We start from the raw sequence: 22349 nt of genomic DNA on the forward strand, positions 1-22349 counted from the left end.
CTCTGCTGGCCTCCAACCCAACAAGCAGGCAAGACTTCAAGCGAGGTGGAAGCGGGCTACCTGAGGGACTGCTGGTTTCCTACTCTAGGTTGTCTTAGAGGAAAAAGGAAATAGATCTGGAACAATGCAGAGGCTTTAAATAACTATCAGAGAGGTGCCATTTACTAGAAGTTAAAAGTTTTATCACAAGTCTCCCAGCAAACCCAGGAGCGCCCTGGAACCCATAGCTGACAGGTCCACAGCACAATCCCTGAGCTCAAAGAGGGAAGCACGCAGCCAGCTGCATCAAGACAGAATGGAAAAGAGTGATTAGCAAAAATCATTTTCTCCCTCATTTTATTCATCCATGGCCATTCATCCATCCTGTGCGGCAGTAAAAAGCAAGCCCCCGTCCCAGAACAACTACAGGAACTATCACCTGCTAGGTTAGCAGGATTATGACCCTTAACTGTCAATCCCCACGCCAAGGCAGAGGCAGACAACGTGTGTGGGGCACACAGGCAAGCTCATTAACAAAATCTAAAATTACAACACATCCCAGAATTGGGGTGGTCCTGGGGCATCGCACAGACACAGGGACGACCAGGTGAATTGCTCTCCACCGACCCCGAGAGCACCATGGCCAGGGATTTCTAAGCGGAGCTGCTACCGAGCAGCAAAGGATCCTCAAGACGCGAACCCAGTGGTGATGGGGATCTCAGGTGCGCTGGCTGGTCAGGTTTGGCGACACTTCGGCCCTCAGCCTTTAGAAAGATACCGGCTTTTACTGCTGTTTACATTTCAAACACTAGCACAATTCACATGGCGAATCTTAAGGCACTGCTCGAAAAGCAAAACAAGGAACACATACACCCTGCCCAAGCCCGTCTGTTGGACGGTATCTGCTGCGGGTTTGATTGAAAAAAAAAAAAAAAAAAAAAAAGCCCCAAAGCCCGAATTTCGGGGCGAGGAGGAGCGCAGACCCGGCGGGGCGGGGAGGCCCGGCGAGCCCCGGCAGCCAGGGCGGGCGGGCAGGCGAGCAGGCAGCGGCACGCCGCGGGGCCGACAGGCCCGCGCAGGTTTAACGGCGCCGCCCAGCCGAAGAGCCCCGGTGCGGCGGGAGGCTGGGAGCTGCCGCGGGGGCCCGGGCCCGGGCCGGTCTGCCTCGGCTCGGCTCGGCTCTGCGCGCTCCCACCGGAGCGAGCCAGCCAGGCCGCGGCCGCCCCACCGAGCCCCCGACCCCGGAGCAGCCGGGCTCCGCATCCTGCTGCCCGCTGCCCACGCAGGACGCCGCCCCGCCCGGCCCTGCGGCGGCTGGCGGGGATCCAGCAGCCCGGCCCCGCTGCCAGGGCGCAGCCACGGGGCTGCCCCGACACAGCAACTACAGTTCCCGGCGTGCAATGCGCCACGGAAAGGACTACACTTCCCACCGCGGAGTTGGCCGCCCAGCTCCTTTCGCACCCCCAGGACTACAGTTCCCAGCACGCACCGGGGTACCGGGGACATCCGCAGCTCCGGATATGCGGGCGCGGCGCCGCGCCGTGCAGGCAGGGACCTGTAGTTTCTTGGCGGAAGGCGTGCGTTCCTCTCAGCACCGCGTCTGCGCGCCGCTGTGCGGGAGCCGCCATGCCGGAGGGGAAGGCCGCGTTCCGGGAGGTGCTGCCCAAGCAAGGTACCGGCGGCGGGCGCGCCCCCCGGCAACCGGCCCGGACCTGTAGCTGACGCACGGCCTTTTTCTCCCTTCGCAGGGCAGCTGTCGGTGGAGGACGCGGCCGCCATGGTGCTGTGCAAGCCCAAGGTGCTGCCCCTCAAGTCGGTGTCGCTGGAGAAGCTGGAGAAGCTGCAGCGGGCGGCGCTGGAGGCGGCGCGGCCAGCCGAGGGGACCCCGCCGCCCCGGCCCTAGCCCCGGGGAGGGGTGGTGAGCACCGTGCCCTGCGGTGGCCGCACCCGCGACTCGGAGGTACCCGCTTTGTAACGGAGCTTGCGGATTAAAGGCTGGCTGAGAACGCAGGAGCTGCTGCTGGACTGGGGAGGCGGGAGGCTCTTTTTCTGGCGTTTTTCCGTAAAATTTCCACGAAAGCGGCTGTAGGCGTGGCAAGGCCGGCAGGTAGCACGGCCCCGGTAGGCGCTGCTCTAGGGCCGGGCAGGAGGCCAGTTACACAACCCCGCCGCTCGAACGGCGGCTCAGCGGGCTGGCGCACCGCCTTCCCGGCCCTCTCACAGCTACTACCGGCATTTCTGAACGCGCACAACTGAAAAACGCAAGGGAGGAGGAGGGGCTCCACCGTGCTGCTGTGAGGGTCTTCCCCAGACCCGCCTGGTTCTAGAGAAAGGCCTTGGCAAAGCTGCTCTGCATAGACACATGCCGAGTATCTCCGAGCCAGCCTGGACCCTCCTATGCAAGTCACTGGTTTTCAAAAACATGTTTGGTAAATACTTACCATGAGTTGAATTACTCAATGCTCTTCTGCAGATCATAATACAAAAGGGCAGTGTTAGATGTACAGCTTAATTGCACACACTTCAAAGATCTGAACACAATTAAATTTGTTCTGTTTAAAAAAAGCCAGAAAGAGGAGCTTCACAAAAAAATATTTTTAATATGGTTTACCAGAACTTATCACTTTTCCAGTTACATAGAAAAAAAAAAAAAAAAAAAAAAGACGAGTTTGGTACATGGGGCTAAAACCAACCAGTGTTCTCCCCAAAACAGATGAATTAATCTTGTGACCCAACTCCATTTTCTTGGGCTCTTTAAAACAAAGAAACAGCTATTTTTCCTCCCAAAGCACAGTATTTCTTCAGCAGCAATGAAAATAGGATCATAGCAGCTTAACTTGACCCTTCTATAAAGCTTTGTATAAACCAGTGATTTTATGATGACAACACTGTCCTTGAAAGAGCGAGCGGCAGTCAGACATCGATGCAAACATGGAATGATTAGGTCATAAACATATGGCACTTAAGATATAGCTTATTTGAAGGCACCACCACAGCAGAGTGGCCACTTGTTCTACTATATGCCCAAAGAAAGAAGTTTTCTTTCTGAAATTTATAAAACTATTTAAAAAAAACGATTTGTACCCAAAACATGTGCTTTTAAAAAAATATGAACTGTGCTAAGCAACTCTTAAAATTTTGGTATATGTGTATACATATATACATACACACACCAAAAAAGCATGCGTGTTTGTATATATATAGATATCTATTTTCCCTTTAAACTTCTAAGGCTTCAGGAGTTGGTTCTCACATTCAGTAGCTTTCTAGCTTAAGACGACCTCCATCTCCTTCGCTCACAAAACGCTTTCTGCCCCTGTAAGAAAGGAGAAAGTATCTTTTCAGTAAGTTCAAAGTAGCATCTCTAGTGTTTTCTTATCTGTCACTGAAAAGAATCTTCCCTTGGCCTCAGGAGTCAAATATAAGGTGTGCAAGTTCAGCAAGATTAGCTGACATCATTGTTGATCACTGGTAAATTGCTTAAAATGCAGCTGAATCTTACAGCTAGGTTTATTTGCAAAAAGCTTTTAAAAAACTGCGTTGTCAAGTGCTTTCTGCTTTGCTCACCTTATAATGTTCACACTTGCAAAAGATCCCAGTTTGAAAGCCTAGGAATGGTGGTTTTCTACCCAAAAGTGAAGTACAGAAGCCAAAAATGCCTCTCAGTGTATTAATACTTGATGACTTTCAACCCTCCCATACCCCAAACCTGCAAAACATTTGACACCAAAATACACAAACTCAATTTTACATCTAAAGTCCATAAATAGAGGCTGCTTTTGATAAAGGCACGGACACTTCAAAAACTGAACTTATCGCAAGCTGTCAAGATGGTTTAAGAAGCCTAACAGAACACCCAAACTGGAAAGATCTAATCTACCAAATAGGATTACCTATATGTAAATTGTGATCAATAGTTTTAACATAATACTTTAAAAATTACACATATTCCCCACAGGAAATAGAACTTAAAATCGTACTGTGACCAGTAAGGAGACAACAGAATACTGAATAGCTACAGTTCAAACAGCATTATTCATGCTATGAGTAAGTAAACAGTAACAAAACAAGAAGCAGTATACAAACCACGCAACAGACGGATATGAAGGGATCAGGCATGTAGAACTTACTCCACATAAGCGTCCTGTTCCCTTTGACACAAACATTAGCATTGGTTGTCTCATCTTAGAACTCTATTCCTGCCATTTGGTATGTTTAAACCATTGCTTAAAAGCAAATTTTTTTCTCAGTTCTTTTTCACTGTAGCTGACAGTTTTCCACTGTTGCTGCATGGATCATTGTGACACCTCAACCTTCCATCCTGGCACTGCACTGATCTCTGCCAAGTATATCAGCAAAACAGAGGAGAGGCAGGCCTTCATCCTCTGGAGAGCACACCGGCATGCTGCCTGGGACCCACCAGAGGCTTACTTTCCTCAAGTATGTATCCCAGCCTCCAGGTTTCACATCAGTGCAGCTTCTTAATAAACTTTTTACCACTCCAAACCTCTGTTTCTCCATCCTCCATAGTTTCCAGTTCCAATTTGTAATACTTTGGTCATAAGATCCTGCTTTCCGTTACCTACGGTGGGGACAAAAAGCAGTGCCTTCAGCTATCTACAATAAAACAAGTACCTTGAAGGACAGAGGTCTCTCAGTGGTTTGGAGATAATTCCAGCCTGAAAGCATTCCTCTACAAACCGCTCAAGCACAGAATAGGAGTGTGGCACATCCAGGTTAATATCTGGGATTTCACGGTAAACTCGTTCATAGCCCTGCAGTGTAAGAATTCAAATAATGATCTGGTTATTCTATGATTTTATTACAAAATTTTTAATTATCCTTTTGCACTCAGAGGATTTATTTCAATATAGCTTCATGTATACTATGGACAGTTTCAACAAACCTAAAGCAAAGCAGCTGTAAGTCAGTGGAAAAGCAAGGTATAATACCAGCAAATACCATGGTATTGCACAACTACCTATCTACATAAAAACACCAGCTGGGTTTTTAATTTCTTTAGAAGCCAGAAATCCAGACAGTACAGAATGCGTATATCAGCCTGGCTGCTATTGCATGGGTAGTAACACAAGGAAGAGAAGTTAATTTTTCTTCCATGTAAATGAACGAAATGGGGCCACAAATCTTGACCACAACAGTTTATGCAGTAAGGGAAACACTGGTGACACCCAGAGATGACTTCATCACTTCCCACCAGCAGTACGGCTGGGTGAATTTTCACACAAGTCTGTGTGGTACCTAGTTTGCCATGGGACAGAACAGCTGTCCTATATTCATATCTAGAAGCAAAGCCATGGATGATTCCAAATGTGTAAAATGCTAGCTGTTCTAACTGACATTTGTAATTAGGTGGGTCCTTATTGTACTTCAGTTATGAAGAACTACTGGATAAAAAGAAAAATTATATTTAAGACAAATTAAGCTATATTGCAGCATTATTATTTTTAACCACTCAATTGCATAAAAGCAGTTGGAAATCTTTGACTGAAGATTCAAATATTCTGTACCTTGCAGTCCTACAGAGAACTACTGCTTGGAATTCATCTGTACTTCTTCCAGTACATGATAAGTATTGTACGTATATCAGTGACAGATTATTTGCATGGCATACAGAATGAACACAGAGAATTTAAAAAAAGTAGCAGTCAGCAATAGACTACAAATAGTACTTAAAAGAAGGTAAAAACCATACAAATTTTGGAAGACCTTACCCAAAATTCTCTAAATGCCACACTTACTCTTTTCATTTGGTCCATAGTAATGACAGAAGACCTCCACAGAGATTTCAACAGATCCAGTATCATTTTAAAGGTCTTTTCTCCAGTTGACTCCAAGACCATCACAATGGCCTAAAACAAATCATGCAGGTGTTTTAACTAAAAAGAAAACAGTGGTCCAAGTACATGTTGTGTAAGCATATAAGGTGCGAAAAGGAGTGAGTGCATTATGAGGCATTTTCTGGGGAGACAAGTTACATGCACTCACAATTTCAGTATATTATTATTATTTGAAAAGAAAAATTGATGAGAAGTTATTAGGATAAAGTTAAAAGGTATGGAAAACCAGAAAAGACTAGAGAGTGAAAAGTATTGCCTTTCTGGCTCAGGTTTGAGAGCTACATGACTATATCCATATGGTTGCTGCAGTACAGATGGCAATTAATTTTGTGGAATTAATTTTGATTCTATGATTATTTTGTATCTATGATTTTACAAGAATGTAGAAGTTTAAAAATCTACAAATCTCCACACTCCCCATCAACTAAAAGGATTCTGTGTTTATGTCGTGAAGGAATTTTCTAAAAGGAGTCACTTTACTGAAAAGAAAATTCCATAAATTTTGGGTGTTCACCTTTATTGGTAAACAACCGTTTCCCAATTTGGCAGATAAAAAAGAACAAATGGGAACAGTCTCCCAGATATAACAAAGATCCTTCTCTTATACGGTCTGGTTCTGAAGTATCTCAGAACTTTTACAAATGTGCTAGATGGAACAATTCCACCCTGAAAAGGAAGCTCTAGAATTTAACAAAAACAGGTAACATCCATTAGAATACCCAGATATCTGAAACTAAAAGGAAATAAACACCAAAACAAAGTGTGACTTTTTGCTGCAATTCCTCAGCAGAAAATAAACTGAGCTCTTCTTTTTCAGAAATCTATAATAATCTGAATTCAACTATTTACCCAACAAAAAAATTATTTCTGGATCTTTCCAGAGTTAGCAGCAGCTTACTTGTTGAACAATGTGCACATTAACGAGCACACAAACCATTAACTTTACATGAAATGATTTAGTTATTCAAATAATATCGGAACTTACAACTTGAGCTTCAGATTCCAGTTATATTATTTGCATGCCCACATCAAAATAAAACCAAACCTGTTGGTATTACTGACAATTATTAAAGGGACTTTGATTTCTCCTTACTTCATACACAAGCTCATGGTGAAAATGGGGTACTTCCAGTTCCTGAAGGCTACGTTCAACTTCCAGTACATCTCCAGAAAGCAAATACTCTTTCAGCAACATATCAATCTATTGATTTTTAAAACAAACAAAAAGTCCAAGACTAATGAGATACAAAATTTAAAAGCTGTCAAGTGTTTTGATAATCTGCGATCAACCCAGCAGCAAGTTCCTGAAACTTGCTGCTGAAGTTTTTTAATTAAACTGAGACGTTATCAGCAACCTGAAACACAGTGTAAGCCAAATACGTATCCACAGTGTTAACAGACACACAAGCACCAAAAACATTGCTTTATAAGATTCACCATAAAAGGTTAATATGAGTACAATTAAGTTTATCTTCTCCCCTGAACTACTTCTCCTTCTCCTATCTTGTTACTCCCACAACTTAGAAATTATAACATGACCTTTTCCTTTAAACCTGCCTACTTCATAGCATGGATCTCTAACCATTCCTGTTTCTTCCTCTCTTTTTGAGTTATTACGGTGCTTTTAATCAGTGATGCCAAAAAAACAGTAATAGTTTATCTAGCTTAGCCAGTTTCATCTTGGCTCTTCTAATTACTTCACCACTTTATATTGTAAGCTTTTAAAAAGCTAAGTGCCTAAAATTTTGCTTAAAGCAAAAATAAATGTATACTTGCAATACAGAATATGTACTAGCATGTTCCCACCACTGACGAATACTACAAAATCAACAAAATTACCTACATCAGTTTTTAAAATATACTTTGTAAAAATAAATTTAAGAAAGAAGCCAAAACACTCGACATCATTTTGCTACAGGATGTAGGTATCCCTTTGCTCCATACCAAACAAGATAAGCTCTAAAGAAGAATTTTGTAGAAATCAGCTACCTCTTTAACAAGGTGTTTCACAGACTGCTGGCCACCTCCTGACCCCCATACGTTGTCTATACGCTTTCCACCCTTTGTCATACTCAGCAAAACAGTAGCTCGGTCCAGTGCAGCTCTAGAAAGCAAAGTTGGTGTTTTTTAAAAAGTTTTCTAATAACTTCATTAAAAGGCATCTGTAACTTCCCCCACTGCCATTCCTTTTTGGGAAAAGTGACCAGATCCCTGGGAAGAGGTCAAGGTCAGCAATTCCACAGGGACATCTGGATCAAGAAGCCAGCAAGCTAGCTCCCCACATTCTCTGTCTGCCACCTTTACACTTCTGGTTACACCATCCTAAGGACAGGTAACAATCCTGTGATGGCAGCAGATCTGAATCATCAATGCAGATCTGAAACATCTTCACAAGAATGAACATATTTTCTTACGCAGAGATGGATTGTATCTGGGCTCCTCCAAGAATGCAGCTTGGCATGTATAACTCAAACAAAAGAGGCCTGAGTTGCTTCCGTGCTGAAGAACAGCTTTTCTACTGAAATATTATTTTCTGTTTGGGTCTAAAGAATTATGAAATCTTGAGATTTAAGCCAAAACAGCACTTCAGGAGGCAAACACATAGTTGCAAAAAGATGGCGTGAACTAGGGAAGCTTGCCAATTCATTGAGAGAAGAATGAAAAAGGAAGGTGAAAAGAAGAAATCTCAGATCCAGTTAAGCACCACCCAGCTAAAGGAGGAACAGTTATCCCAATCCTCATACTGGGGACTAGCCAATAACAACTCTATTCACCAAGATTTAACGAGCAGAAAAGACTGGCCAAGAAACAGCAAAGGCAGCAAAGCATCCCAGATGCGCAGTACGCAGGCTACAATCCTTCAAATCACAGGAGACGTTTGTTTCACTGACAGACAATTTTCACAATTTGAACCCTCAAGTTAGGCAGCTCAGCATTTCCCTTCCTGCTAAAAGTACCTAACTATAAAGATTACAAACGGAGTTTTTAGAAGCCTCAAGATTTCAGCACCTCCGTATCAAGCCTGAAATACACTTATGGGGGAAAAATAATAAAACATAGCTAGTTACTAAAATGTCTCCCTTTGTCAGAGATCGCTCCTTCAAACTTCTCACCCTGTCATGAAGAACAATTACACTTCTTAATGAATAAAGCATTGCAGAGAAAGTCTGGGAAAGCACCGCACAAGCTTCAAACCTTTATAAGGCAAAACAGTTAATCCCTTGTGTATTTCAGAACATATTTACAGCAGCTGTCCTGATGCTATATTTACTCATTAATCACATTAAAGCTTTTTCTAAAGACAAAACCTTCTATAATCACTTCTTGTTTCAACTCATTTTTTTTCACCCTCAAACATAAGCTGGAAAACAAACCTGACAAACTGAACTCAAATGTATTAATACATTTTCAGGCATTTTCAGTATTTCTCCTGTGACCTGAGTAATTTTGGATTTTGTTGCTGTTGTTTTTACAGACTTTGTGGGTTTCTTTTTCATCATTTTAAATTAAAAGTTATAGAGAACCATGATTTATCCCAATGTCCTGAATTCCTGATCATCTTCAGCATTTGGAATAGAAAACTGTAGCTATATGAAAAAGAAAGTTACCGAGCTTGGACACAATCCACAGTGCCTTTGTAGCCATCTATGTAGGTATTGCTTAGAATCCCATCTCCAACAGCTCTAGCAATAAACTGGCCCACCAGCTGCAACAAAACAGAAGCATTTTTAATTAAATGCTGAATTTCAAAGTAGTTCTAAGTAGACAATTATAATGTGCTTGGTTTTCAGATTTTATTTAAATGAGCCATCTCAAAGTCAAAAAACAGCCTGGGAAAGTGGTAGGGGATCAAGATGATCCATAGATATTTTTCAAAATACAGAGTCTACTTCAGTTTACTTGACCTATTTAAGCCACAATTTAAAAGAAAAAGCTTTTGACTACCAGCATAAAACTTTACAAATATACCTGTGGTGCCCTGGGAGAATCCAACACCAATTCAGGTAGCTCTTTAAGCAGTCTATCAAAGGATTTTTCCACATCATTTTTGCTTACTACTGTCCCACAAAGGTCAGAGATAAGCTTAGATGTCATTTCCCTGTGGCTAGCCTTCCCCTCTAATGCCAAGGAAACAGCCAGCACTGGCACACTGTATTTCATTTCACCAAGGTTTAAATCCTTCAGCATCTCCTAAATAAGATTTGAAAAACAAAACAGATTAAGATTTCATAATTTTTATTATATTATATAAATACATTACAAATATATAAATATTTATATGCTTATATTCATATATTTACATATATGCTTCTGCTCATTAATTACTATAACTGCTTAGGTATTCTTACTGCACATTTCTTACCAACATCTCTATACACTCATTTATAGCTTGCACCTGGATTCCCTTGTATGCTACAGGTTTGCTCTCTAAAATAAAGAAGTAAAAAGGCATGCGACATACCGAAACTTCATTAGTATCTCCATGTTCAAAATACTCCTGTATGATTGGTGTTAAAGTTTTTTCAAATGCTCTTTCATCCAGAGGTAAAACTACTGTTTCATAGACACAGTTCTCCTATTTTAAAAGACAAACAAAAACATATACCCTTTTGTAAACAATACTGTCTCTTCTTATATTTTATGCAGTGCTAATCGCATCAAAATATATCTTCTAAATCCTTAATGTTTTAGTCTTGGTAGTCAGTATTCTTCCAGAAAACATCAGATTATGTCTCTACCATTAGTGTGGACAATGCTGGCTAAATGTCATGCTTCATATATTTGGAATTTACTGTTAGCTGAATTTCACTGAAAGGCTGAATTTACTGTTAAACAATGGTAAACACTCCAATCTGTTCCTAGGGTTCTGCTGACACCATGTGAACACAGAGATGAAGCGCCTATGTACTGAGGGGAGAGCAACAGAAACTCCAGTCCCAGCCCAGCAGTTAGCTGTGCCACAGCACAAGGTTTAACTTTCAGCACCTTTCCCTGCAAGTGGCACTCCAGTCCCTGACAGCAAGCCTGCCTCTTTTCTCTCTTCCTTAGTGACTGCGTGACCAGACAGGTGACAGCACATACAAATCAAAGAAAAGGCATTTTCAGAATATTTGTGAGTGAAGATGTTCCCTAAGGGGGAAAAAGAATCACACAGCAACCGTCTCCTGTATAACCCAGTCCTCCAGAGTTCCAGTATGACCAGATCTCCCTGCCATAATTCAGTTCCATACTCCTCACAGACTACAGAAGTAACATTCAGAGCAATACTACAGATCACAGCAATCTGAGCAAAGAAGTTTTCCAACCAATGCTTATTGGAAAGAAGCTTTCCATGATCAAGAAGTGTAGCAGCAGTCCAAAAGCCTATCCTTCCATCACATCAGTCTCCATTACAATCATAGAAAAGCTAAGCATACAGAAGTTCCACAGAATATTAATTCTTCATTAAACTTTCTTTTATGCACTCATCAGCTATTTAAAATTAAGCTATCTCTGTTAATGTAAAGTGTTGAATTGCAGGGAAAAAACTGATACTGGAAGAAGGTTTTCATATTCCCATATACCATCCTCTCAGCAGCTACGGCTACAGCAAACAGCCTCTGCTCAAAGGACACCACCATCACTCTGCTTATGTTATACAGAATTTACTTGTGGTCTCACAATTGTGTTGATCTCAGAGACTTTAGTAATTCTGTTTGTAATCAGTGTTTCCTTTCCTCAGTGATTCAATGTCATAAAGCACCCTCTGCCCAACAAACTTTACTTTTTTCTCCCAATAATATGGCTGTGAGGTACAGTCTTCCACAACATATTCTAAATAAATACATGTAAACAAAATATCCAGGCTATCAATGTTGCACTAGTTTGAAGTGTTTATACCAAGTAGATACAAGACATTGGGAATACAGGGAAGAGAAAAAACATAAAGGATACTGTCCCAGACTAAACTCCCAACCCGAGAAAGTCTGTGTTGCATTTTTAATATGGTGCCTGTTTGCAATGTAGAGCAGCACTGCAACATTCACCTCCATAGGAACCAGCAGTGAACACCACACCTGAGAAAAGGGTGCTGCCTAGTCAGGCACAGAAAGAGGGCTCGTGGGTTAAGATTTGTGAGTGTTACGCTGTGACACTTCTACAACAGTTGTCTTTAGCCATTCTTGAACATAAAAATGAGCATTTAGTACAACTAGGCTGACATTCACATAACTCACAAGGTCAAACTTCTATTAATATAATAAGCATCAAAGCAATTGAAATCAATAAAGGAAATAAAAAAACAATACTGCAAAGAAATTATTTGCCTACCTGGTCATCATCATAATTAGGATCCTTAACATCTACTTCTTCCACATCATACACTTGACCTGGTGTTCCCCAAACTCCTTTACCACCTGCTCCACCTGGAAAAACATTGGACAGTAAGCAAGGACCACCAGTTTACAAAGAATACTTCTGAGTTCAACCCAACAGTCTTTCACTTGAGAGTGATGTATCACTGCTTGTGCCCGCCTCCTGACTAACAGTATATGCTGAAGAGTGTGTTTGTATGACATGTTCCCACTTTATCAACCAGTCTTTTCACCACTTTCCAGTAAGATACTAGAAGCAGTATGAAACTGCACAAGAATTCCTGAAGGTTGAAACTGTACTTTCAAATATAGCCATGCTTTAAGTTTGCAATAATAACAGTCCTGTGAACCACCAACAGTTCAAATTTCTGTATTAAATTTGCTAAGAAAAGGTACTTGCTTTAAAGACAGAATTGGCAATACACATATAAAATTTTCTGATAAGAATGCCACCTACTATTAGCTCCTATTGCCACCTACTATCTAACACAAAGAACCAAATGCCTGCACAGAGACTGTGCTTTATGAAAATGATTCCCAGTGGGTAAAAAATACTATGTTTTGGACAGAATCTTTATCATGCTACTCTCTTCACTAAGCTACACCAACCTTTCTTTGGTAGACCTCTTCCCTTTCCAGACCGGGATCGCCTGTCCAGGAGTTTCCCCTTTGGGCTCGTCGGTACAACTCCAATCTTCAGTGTATCTCCATTGTCGCTAACAGAGTCTCCTCTCCCAGAATCTCTAGAAGAATTTTTCCTCAACCGTCTCTTTGCTTTAGCATTTATTCTGGCTTCAGTAATTGAAGTTGCAGGAATCCAATTTCCATTGATTTCAGTCTTCCGTTCCTCAGAGCCACCATTTTCTTCATCACCGGAAAACGGAGCATCACTTAGATTTTCAAGTTCTTAAAAAGGAGACAAAGCAAAAAAAATCTGTTATAGTTTTAAACAGTTTTATGTTAGAATACCAAAACATGTTGCATTTTAAAAGGATTACAACGTTAAATAGAACTCTTATTTCCAACACTGTTAAGGCAAATGATGTTGTTTTTAAAATATGTCTACACATCACAGTAATAAGGAGTTCCTTATTCCCCTGCACAAACTATCCACAATCAAAACAGAGCCTATGTCAAGAGTTGGAAAGCAAATGAATAAACCATTTATAAACAGGTAACCACAGAAAACCCCACCCTTGTTAAACAAAAACTATCAGAACTCCTCAGTGCGTAAGATCTAAGTGCCTAGTTCTCACTCCACCCACTCATCTCTTGACTTCGAAACAAACAAAACTGCCAATACAGTAAATTCTGTAAGAACCCACTAATGTTAACAGACTAGTCACCAAAGTGAAATTAATTTCCTAAATCATCAACCAACATTCCCCTCATTCAAGAAATTTCAAACACAGCTCACCAGCTAGAAAAACAATGATTTAGACTTGCAAGAATAAAAAATGAAAGTAGTGATGTTTTTGTAAGTTGTGGGGGGAAAAAAATGCTGTTTCATACAAAGCCTAGAGAGTTTGGTAACGAAGACTCATAGAATAAATAAAGTCTTTTCAAACAGCATGATCTCTCATCTTCTCTATGGATTGCACCTCACTGTAGCTTCTGGCAAGACTGTTTCTAAAATGGCCATGGCTTATTCCCCAGCACAATCATATGTAATAGGTAACTAGCTTTGTTTCATACCCAGCAAAAAACACTCTCTCAACTTAAGGATCTGTAAATGTCTCAGAGCACTGAGAAATGCAATAATTCCACTCTTCCAGGAAGTTAATGCACATTTAAGATTTGGATCCAAAGTCTTATTTCACAAAGTTAGGATGTCCCCCACCTGAGCTGTATGGTTCAGCAGAATGTCTTATTGAGAGCATTATGAGCAAAAGCCTTCCTAAGTTCTTCTTCCCATTCTTAAGCATCAAGATAAAAAAAAGCACATAGGGACCCATTTACATTCCAGTTAGTACCCTGGGAGTCCTGGCAATTTGGAAAACACACACACAAAGGGAACAGCCTCAGCTCCCAGTTACGCAGCCCTTCTTTTCTTAAGGATTCAGTAGAGTTCAAAGATAGAACCTATAGTCCCAACCCTAGGAAACGCACACAGAAGCAGCTGCTTTTCCAGCTGTGCCAAGCCTGCCTCACAGAAAAGTTCACTGCCATAAACCCAGATAATAAGGAATATTTTAATTTGTATTTGAACTTAGCTGAATGCATTACTTCACCATTCCAACACATTCTAATTAGCAACGTTCATTTGGCAATACTTCTCAGAACTACATTTATTCAATTCAAAACAGGTTCACGAAAAATTGTTTTGAAAGCAAAGTGCACTAATAAAACATTTCCAACCTCAAAATATTTACCCGTATCAAAGAGGATACTACAGTACAAAATGTAGAAAGTTTGATGCAACTGCCTCCTTTGTGATCAAAGAAATAACATTTAGATACTAGTGTTCACAGATGTGAATGCTACAGCTGAACAATAATGCAGCCATTCCAGTCTAAGCTTCATCTTTCCACTCATTACTCCCGCAAAAGCATTCATTTTATGCTTGCAGCAAGCTAAAAAAGAAAAGCATGCATCACATCCAGGAAAAGATTCCCCACAACAAGCTTTCTCAGTTTGTCTAACATTTTAATAAAACAATGAGAAATTTGCATAAAGCTTGCAGAGGGGGAAAAAAATCAAAACCAAACAGAACAGGTTTCCTTCCTCTCATTCCCCAGGGAGACCCCATCAGCACAACCAGCTCATCTCAGACAAATGAATTCAAATTCTTCATTGTCCACTCTCCCATGATTTTCTCCAGTTTAGACCTGCTATCTGGCTGCCCAGGAACTACACTCTTCAAAGACCACTTACTACTTTCTCAGTTTCCAAAGAAAATGGCCAACAGTTAACGCAAGTCAGTCCTGAATCTGATGACTAAGGACAAAACGGGAGGCTGCAGTCCAACCTCCTCACACAATCCTGATCTCAGGTTCGAGACTAAAGGAAATCCTCCACAGGAAACATCCAACCCATAAGACTTGGTATTTCTCACTGCATTACAAAACTAGTTTTTTTTAATGTAACACTATCATTTCCAGCTGCAACCTCTTTCTCCATACTATAACCAAATGGCCCTCCAATATTAGTTACCTAGTTAGGCTGAAAAAATAGGTTAAGTAGATGTACTAGTTTTCAACAATTTTCTAAAGTAATTTTATAAAAAGTACATATCAAATAATGCAGATCTTCCTTTCAGTTTCTCATTTTTACATCATATACATACAGATACATAAGGAATAACAGTGTTCTATAAAGTTTAAGACTTTTTAATATATAGTAAGCAAAGTTATCCAAATTTATCTTACTGCCCTGCTATTAAGCCTAGCTGGCACACTTAAAATCTGCGCTTTTATGGTGCTACCTTAATTAACAAAGCATTCAGCAAGTACTTACCTACACACAAATTCATTTGACCAAATTAGGTCAATTTAGATATCTAGCAGTTTCCCACCTATTATCCAAATATAATTCTAAAATGCTGAGAAGTAACGTATCTTCTACATTGACCTAATTCTGGTTCAAAATAAGAGGTCATATGGAGCATGCTGCCACTAACTGCATTACGTACCATCTTAACATATACACAATTTTTTTTCTGAAAAACGTTTAAAACCTACAAAAGCTCTTTGGTATAAAAAGGTCAGTGCAGATCATCACAACCTTTGGAAGACACAGAAAATAACATGAAATTGTGTTAACTTGACTAAGCATCATAAAACACATTTGTGATACGGACAAAACAGTCAATTTCAGGGCAGTCTCTAACACATGTTAGGTAAATTCTTCCCATGCCAGTTCGCTTCCAGTCAAGCCTTTCATCATTTATTTCCTCTAATTTTAAGGTAAACAGCTACATAAAAGCAGAATTTGTACCTCGCAAATGCACCTACACATTTTACTTTTGAGCTTATTCTTTTCTTCACACCAGCACTACTGGAAGTCAGATGGTAAGGAGCCCAGAGTCATTATTATTTAGTAAGTTAAGATCATGATGTTAACATTTCTTTAACAAATTTTGAAATAAATGTCATCAAGCAGGATACTAAGGTACATAATTGAAAGAACTATTCTGTGAAATTTTTATTTATTTTTTTAAAAAAACAGTACTGTTAAAAAATTAACATGCAATACAATTTTTCTACAGAGAACACTTCAGGTCAGCTAAGCAATTTTAATTAAAAAAAATACTGAATATATTACTTACCTGTTGGGGTAATATAAATGTGCTCCTTTTCTATTTCCATAGTTGCTTAACAGAACTGTGAAATGTAAAGTCTTCACGTTTTCCTTCCAAGGCCTAAACAGAAACAGAGAAGCTTAGGGAAAAAAAAGCACTAGACCAAATCTTAAAGAAAAGCTGCAAAGGCTTCACTCACAAAATACAATGCAAAAATAGGGGTTTTTTTAAGTTATAATTAACTATCAGTAACCACTGAGAAGTTCCTGGGAAGGTAAACGGTGTAACGTGAGACAGCACCACCCTCACACACATCTATATAAGCCTTGATGTCTTAGCAGCTGTCATGTCTGTTGCTTATAAAGGAGGCAACAGGATAAAAGCCGTTATTTTAAGGGTAAAAGCCCTCTGTATGCAGCTTTTTTTAGTTGATAAAAGCCACCTCTATCAACTTAGTCTGTCCTATTTTGCGAAGTGTTTATCTATATGAGCATACAAGATCAATGTTATAATTACACCCACAAGAGAAACGTTCTTCAGGTGAACTATACTGATAAAATGGTACCAATTTATCAAGTTCAGACCAGCCCTTAGGAGACAAGCTATTTTTTGTTCCTCCCCTCAAGGACACAGTCTTTATGTTTTATTGTGTGTGTACATACAGCTGTCAAGCTTTCGCATCTGTGCTTCTGCACCCTTCAAACACTCCTTGCAACCACCATTCAATCTGCAAGGGATAACGTTGAACACTTCTCTTTTTCTGTTACTCTCTCTCCCTCTTCCCAGCAGCTGCTATTCTACAAACCACCCCATGTCACCACATCTTTCCTTTATGTAGACAAAAAATTAAGCAGCTCCAGAATTCCCCATACACTTCTTCACCTGCAAGATTTTCACAAACCACTTCATACTCCTGTGAATATTACTGGTATTTGTGTCTGCCCCTTAAGAATTCAGTGGCTCTTTCCTTCCCACCCCGCCCCCCCATCCTTTGGTGCCCTGAAAACAGCTTACCGTTGAGTGGCAAGATTGTGACACGAAACAACAGCACTCCCTTCCCCTTTTCTTCTCTTTCCTTGTTTTCCCCTCTTATGCCCTCTTGCCTACCACAGGCCTATTAACTGCAAATGATTCATCACCGACCGTTGGCAATAAAGAAACTCTGGGTTAGGGCACAGTATCAAGCTGTCATGATCTTGCATTTCCTAATGTCAACCCAAACAGTTAACAGCTTTTGTAGTAAGAAGTCCTCCCTGCCCCACACCATTTTTTTTAGATAAACATTTTTTCTGAGTTACCTCAATCAATCATTCAGGAGTTCTCAAGTGTTCCCAGTCACTGTTGGTTGAGATTTTTTTTTTTTGTACGGATCTCAGTCTAATCTGAGCAAACTACCTTGTAAGAACAGTTTGATTCTTCCTAGTGGAATGTTCCATCAGTTGTCCACCTCTTTGAAAAAAACAAGACAAAGGACAAAATCTGTAATAAACAATAATCACGACTTTGTAATCAACTCCTAAGTTTCAAGTGGAGAAATACTTTTTCCATATAGGACCCCAGTTAAAATTCTCCACCTATGGCAACATAATAAATAACAACTCAATTTTCATACACTGTCTTTTTGAGATTCAGCACCCTGCTTTGTTTACAAAAAGGATGATGGAATGACTGGGCTTTACAATTCACACTATCATATTGATCAGGAGACATACTTTCAATTTATCAATGCACCCTCTCATTAACTCAAACCAACAGGCCTGCTGGAGCTTCAGGATGCTGATATTTATCACTGTAGGGAAAAAAAAAATCACTTTATATTTTGCAGACTTATACCACCAGTACTATCAATCAACTAGACAACACAATTTGAAGACCTGCATTAAAAACATCAGAATATATAACCCCAAAATTTTATGTTAGAATAATACAGGAACAAAATGGATAGAAGTAAATTTAAGCATTCTGCAAAACAAGAATGTGAGAGATCTTAAGATTAATCAGTGTTTCAAACAGTACTTTGAAAGTAGTTCAGCAGACAAGGGTATTTCCTAAGTCACTGAAAACCATCAGTAAAATATTTTCAGGTCTCTGCAATCACTACCACTGCATGTACTCTATCTAAGCAAGCAATTCTATCTCAGCAGGTAAACAGCGGCAAATTAACGTTTAGCAACAACACACACTGTACAAGAAAGCTTCCAAAACTTATCAAGACCTTACGTCTATGCAAAACATCCCTGAGGAACCTCCACACAGCTTACTCGATTCTTCTTTTCTCCCTAACTTGAAACAAACACTCCTCATTACCAAGGCTTTGGAGATCTGCAAACACCAGTTATTGTTCTACAGCCCCACACAAGAATAACCTGGTAAGATTTAGCCACCCCTACAAAACCCGTGCCGCTGGAAGGAATCAATGGCGGAGCAACTCCGGCCCTTAAGGACAGGCGTGACCGAGAGCTGACGGCCGGTGGGAGCACAGCTGGCGCAGGGCCCTGCCGCCACACGCCCGCACGGCGGCACAGGCCTGGCAGCCGTTGACCCAGCGCGGCTGCGCCCGAGAAGCAGCCGCACCTCACGGGAGGTGCCCTCAGCAACGCTGTCACCGCCGCAGGCGGCGAAGCGGGGCGCAGCCAAGCCCGCTTGCCACGATCGAGGGACCGGTCGCGCCAGGGCAGCGACAGCGGGGCGGGCTGGCCAGCGGCCCAGGGGTCAGTCAGGGGGACCAGGTCCTCGAGGCGCCAACCGCCCCTCAACGACCGCCCCGCGGCCTGCCCCCCCCCCGCACCCTGCAGGGTCGCCTCGCCCCGTCGCGTCGCGCCTGCAGGGAGGAGGCAGGGCCGCCCGCGCCATGTCCCCTCACACGCCGCCCCCAGGACTGTTACCGGCGGCGGCGGTCCGCGGGCCCGACCGCTCCGCTCCGCGCTGCGCTGCCACCACCGCCGCTCGACTCGGCCCCGCCCCCCTCGGCCGCGCGAGCGCCCCTGCCTGCTTGTTTTTGTTTTCTTCCCCCCAGCGACACGGCCGCCAGCGGCGCCGCGGATTGGCTGGTCCCCGCCTGCCAGCGCAGCCAATCGGCAGGCGGAGATGCCGGTGGGTGGGGATGGTGAGGTGTGCAGCCCTCAGGAAAAGGAGGGGGGAGAGAGCGGGGTGGGCGAAACCATGGCGGGGGCGTCGGCGGGGGCGGGTGGGAGCGGAAAGGAGCCATTCGTGCGGGGGGGGCGGTCGGTTGGGCCCGTGAGGAGATGTCCCGTTGTGCGGCGGCTGCTGGCCGCGGCCCGGCCCGCAGCGTTCACGGGGAGAGGTGAAGGAAATGCCCCGGTGCGTGAGGGAGTTGGAGAGACTGCTCCGTGCGGCGCTGCCTGCTGCCCCCGCCGGCAGCGGCTCGCCGCCCTCCTGCTCAAGCCCTGTCCTGCAGGCCCTCTGGCGTGTACCGGCCTACCTGGGATAGCTGGCCCGGTGGTTAAAATACAGCTGGCTCACGCTCTCTGTGTGGGTACGTGAAGAGGAGCCCTTCGGGGCTATTGCACACACATCAGGCCACCGACCTCCATTACGCACCCCAGTCTGCTCACAGAAGTGCACCATGCCATCATCTCCTGACTTCCTAACGTTCAGGAGGATCATTTAGCATCAATTAGCAATACCTTTGACCCGTTTGAGGTTAGATTTGAAATGGCAAAAGCCGGGACGTGGGAGGGTGGTTGCACCCAGAGACCATGGAGGGGCTGGAGGGGTGTTGGCAGGGCCAGTGACAGAACCTCACTGGGGAGACGAGATCCCTGCAAACCTTGACAGCTGTGCCTGGCTGCTCCTCAACGTTGTGTCCTTTAATTAGAAACCTTTTTTTTTTTTTTTTTTCCGAAGCAAAACCACCAGGAAAATAATGTATTACCTCTTCTTTGTGTTGCTCTCATGGGGATTAAAGGGCTTTTGCCCCTGCTCCACACAAGACCCCTCTACCTTCTCTTCAGCATTGGGTGTTGCAGGACAGGGGTTTAGGCAGGGGGACTGGGACACAGCACAACTGCCTCACAGCTGGCAGACGAGCCCTACTTCGCAGGCAATCCGACAGGTAAAAGGTGCTGCGGCCACCTTCTCCACTGCTGAAACTCCTAACACAGTGCACTTTTAGGATTGACAGCTGAACCATGCATATCTATCCACAACCTTCCAAGCTTTCTACCTTATTTTAGTTTACATTTACCCTGTTTATTCTGTACCCACTGCCTGAGGCCAGACACCTAATTAGGGATGATGGTCCCCTGTCATTGTCATGTATTTCGCCTGCATTCACGGTCTCTCCTAAAAACTCAGCTAACCCTTTGTTTTCTCTCTCGAACTTGTCGCTCGGGAGAGCCTAAGCGACAGCAGACCAGTGCTATGAAGGAAGAAAATACAAATCCTTTCTGCTTCAGTACTTATGCATTGCAGGATTTTTCAGCTGCCAGCAAGAGAATCCTCCTCAATTAATAGATTATGACTTGACTTTTGTAGTATTTTTACATATTTTTCCAGTATAAATCTACTCCGAATCAGTGTACTGAAGTAAGAGCCAAATTTTCCCTCTATAAGAGCCTCTGAATTCATTTACTGGCCCAGCTTTGCATGAATCATCAAAACTAGGTTTAAGAATTAAAACAACAGTGATCATAACATGTCTTTTAACATAAAAGACTGTGCAGCACAATTACTGCATTTTTAATGATAAATACTTTCCCCATCAGACAAATGACAGAAAGAAAATCTCTGGTGTTCACAAAGACACTAAGTTGCAGACATTTTCAAGTCAGGACAGTTCAACGTGCTCACACAAGACTTTTTTTCACATGCAACCTAGCGGCAGCCTCAAAAGATGTTGTTTCCCCATCAATCAAAAAATACTTTCTAGTTTGCTCTTTGCATCTCCACTGACTAGCACGCACCAAGCAAACCACTACAGTGTCATCATCGAGATTCGGAAAATAAATCCTAGCTATTAACGTAGATCGTGGAATTTGGCTTCCCCTGCAAGACAGGAGAGGGCCTTTAAAGAGATTTGGCAGTGAGGAGGAAAGAGGTGGCAGTGAAACTGAAACAGTAACCAGAACCTGCATGAGAGAAGATGCCACAAAATCAGTGCATCATGCCAATTACACATTTTAAAGCACCGTGGAAAATTGCTAGAGGATTTTCTGGTAAAATTTAGGACTGGAGCACTTCTAAGAGCCCCAAAAGTAATCAAAAGAAGATTAAAACCCCTGAACCATCCAGCACACCTCCAGACAAGAAAATGGTGTGTTTTTTCTTTCTCCTGCTGAATGTCTCTATTACCAGCTGGGTTATCAATCACTGAAAAATCTTGTCTAGATTTGACTGCACATACTTTCTGATTTCTAAAACACTGTGACTTGAAAAAGGACTGATGTGCATGAAAGTTTATTTGTATTTTTCCATTGTATCAACCAGTCTGCTAAAAGATAGCACTTCTTGCCTTTCTAACCTCAAAACCGCCTGTAATATTTAAAAGACAGCTGATCACATGCTAACGTCTGAGCCGTAGAGACCTGCTTGCTCCCTCCTGGTCTCCCTCCCCCAGCCATAGTAATAGCAAACATACCACCATAAAAACAAAAGAGCAGAATTCCTCCCGCCACAGAAAAAAACCCCAACCCTCTTTAGACCATTTCTGGCCAGTTTGCAGCTCCAGGCAAGCTGTGCGGGCTGCGCAGCTCTACGCCCGCTCCCCAACACCGGTCTCCCGGGGTTACCTGCGCGCAGGACCTCCGCCGCCCCGACCTGCGCCAAGCAGGGACCCGCCAGCAGTTACCAGGGCCCTCCTGCTCTTCCACCCCTAACACCGCCGATCACCTTGAGCAAAATGTTTGCACGGTGGCGAGCAGGTCACTTTCTAGCTGCCTTCCTTCCTTAGAGCCTGCT

The 22349-nt window shown here is 42.7% G+C and overlaps 3 protein-coding genes across 7 annotated transcripts in view; 1 reads left to right on the top strand and 2 right to left on the bottom strand.

The window, feature by feature from the left end:
- The window catches only part of SHOC2 (SHOC2 leucine rich repeat scaffold protein), an 82378-nt gene extending 80669 nt beyond the window's left edge, over positions 1–1709 (bottom strand). The window contains exon 1 of the mRNA XM_054830984.1: positions 1692–1709. The gene's annotated coding sequence lies outside the window, so the exon portion shown is untranslated. The remainder of the gene's footprint in view (positions 1–1691) is intronic.
- Positions 1525–11675, top strand: BBIP1 (BBSome interacting protein 1). 3 transcript variants are annotated; one of them, XR_008577815.1, is made up of 3 exons: positions 1525–1651; positions 1728–1939; positions 10701–11675. XR_008577815.1 is itself a non-coding variant. In XM_054830993.1 (2 exons), the coding sequence occupies exons 1-2, from the start codon at positions 1606–1608 to the stop codon at positions 1880–1882; spliced, it is 201 nt and encodes a 66-aa protein (XP_054686968.1). In that variant the 5' UTR covers positions 1525–1605; the 3' UTR covers positions 1883–1985. The 3 variants fall into 3 exon arrangements, 1 of the variants encoding a protein (XP_054686968.1); XR_008577816.1 differs by lacking the exon at positions 10701–11675 and adding an exon at positions 4230–4606; XM_054830993.1 differs by lacking the exon at positions 10701–11675 and having other exon boundaries at positions 1728–1985.
- PDCD4 (programmed cell death 4) lies at positions 2560–22349 on the bottom strand. 3 transcript variants are annotated; one of them, XM_054830989.1, is made up of 13 exons: positions 22181–22349; positions 17729–17879; positions 16458–16550; positions 12800–13096; positions 12147–12241; positions 10300–10413; positions 9807–10028; positions 9446–9543; positions 7827–7941; positions 6931–7038; positions 5739–5849; positions 4615–4754; positions 2560–3295 (listed from the first exon to the last, which is right to left on the bottom strand). In XM_054830989.1, the coding sequence occupies exons 3-13, from the start codon at positions 16495–16497 to the stop codon at positions 3235–3237; spliced, it is 1401 nt and encodes a 466-aa protein (XP_054686964.1). In that variant the 5' UTR covers positions 16498–16550; positions 17729–17879; positions 22181–22349; the 3' UTR covers positions 2560–3234. The 3 variants fall into 3 exon arrangements, with proteins under 3 accessions (XP_054686964.1, XP_054686965.1, XP_054686967.1); XM_054830990.1 differs by lacking the exon at positions 22181–22349 and adding an exon at positions 19316–19456; XM_054830992.1 differs by lacking the exon at positions 22181–22349 and adding an exon at positions 18143–18615.

Source organism: Grus americana, chromosome 7 (genome assembly GCF_028858705.1).
Source record: "Grus americana isolate bGruAme1 chromosome 7, bGruAme1.mat, whole genome shotgun sequence".
In the NCBI taxonomy this organism is placed as follows: domain Eukaryota; kingdom Metazoa; phylum Chordata; class Aves; order Gruiformes; family Gruidae; genus Grus; species Grus americana.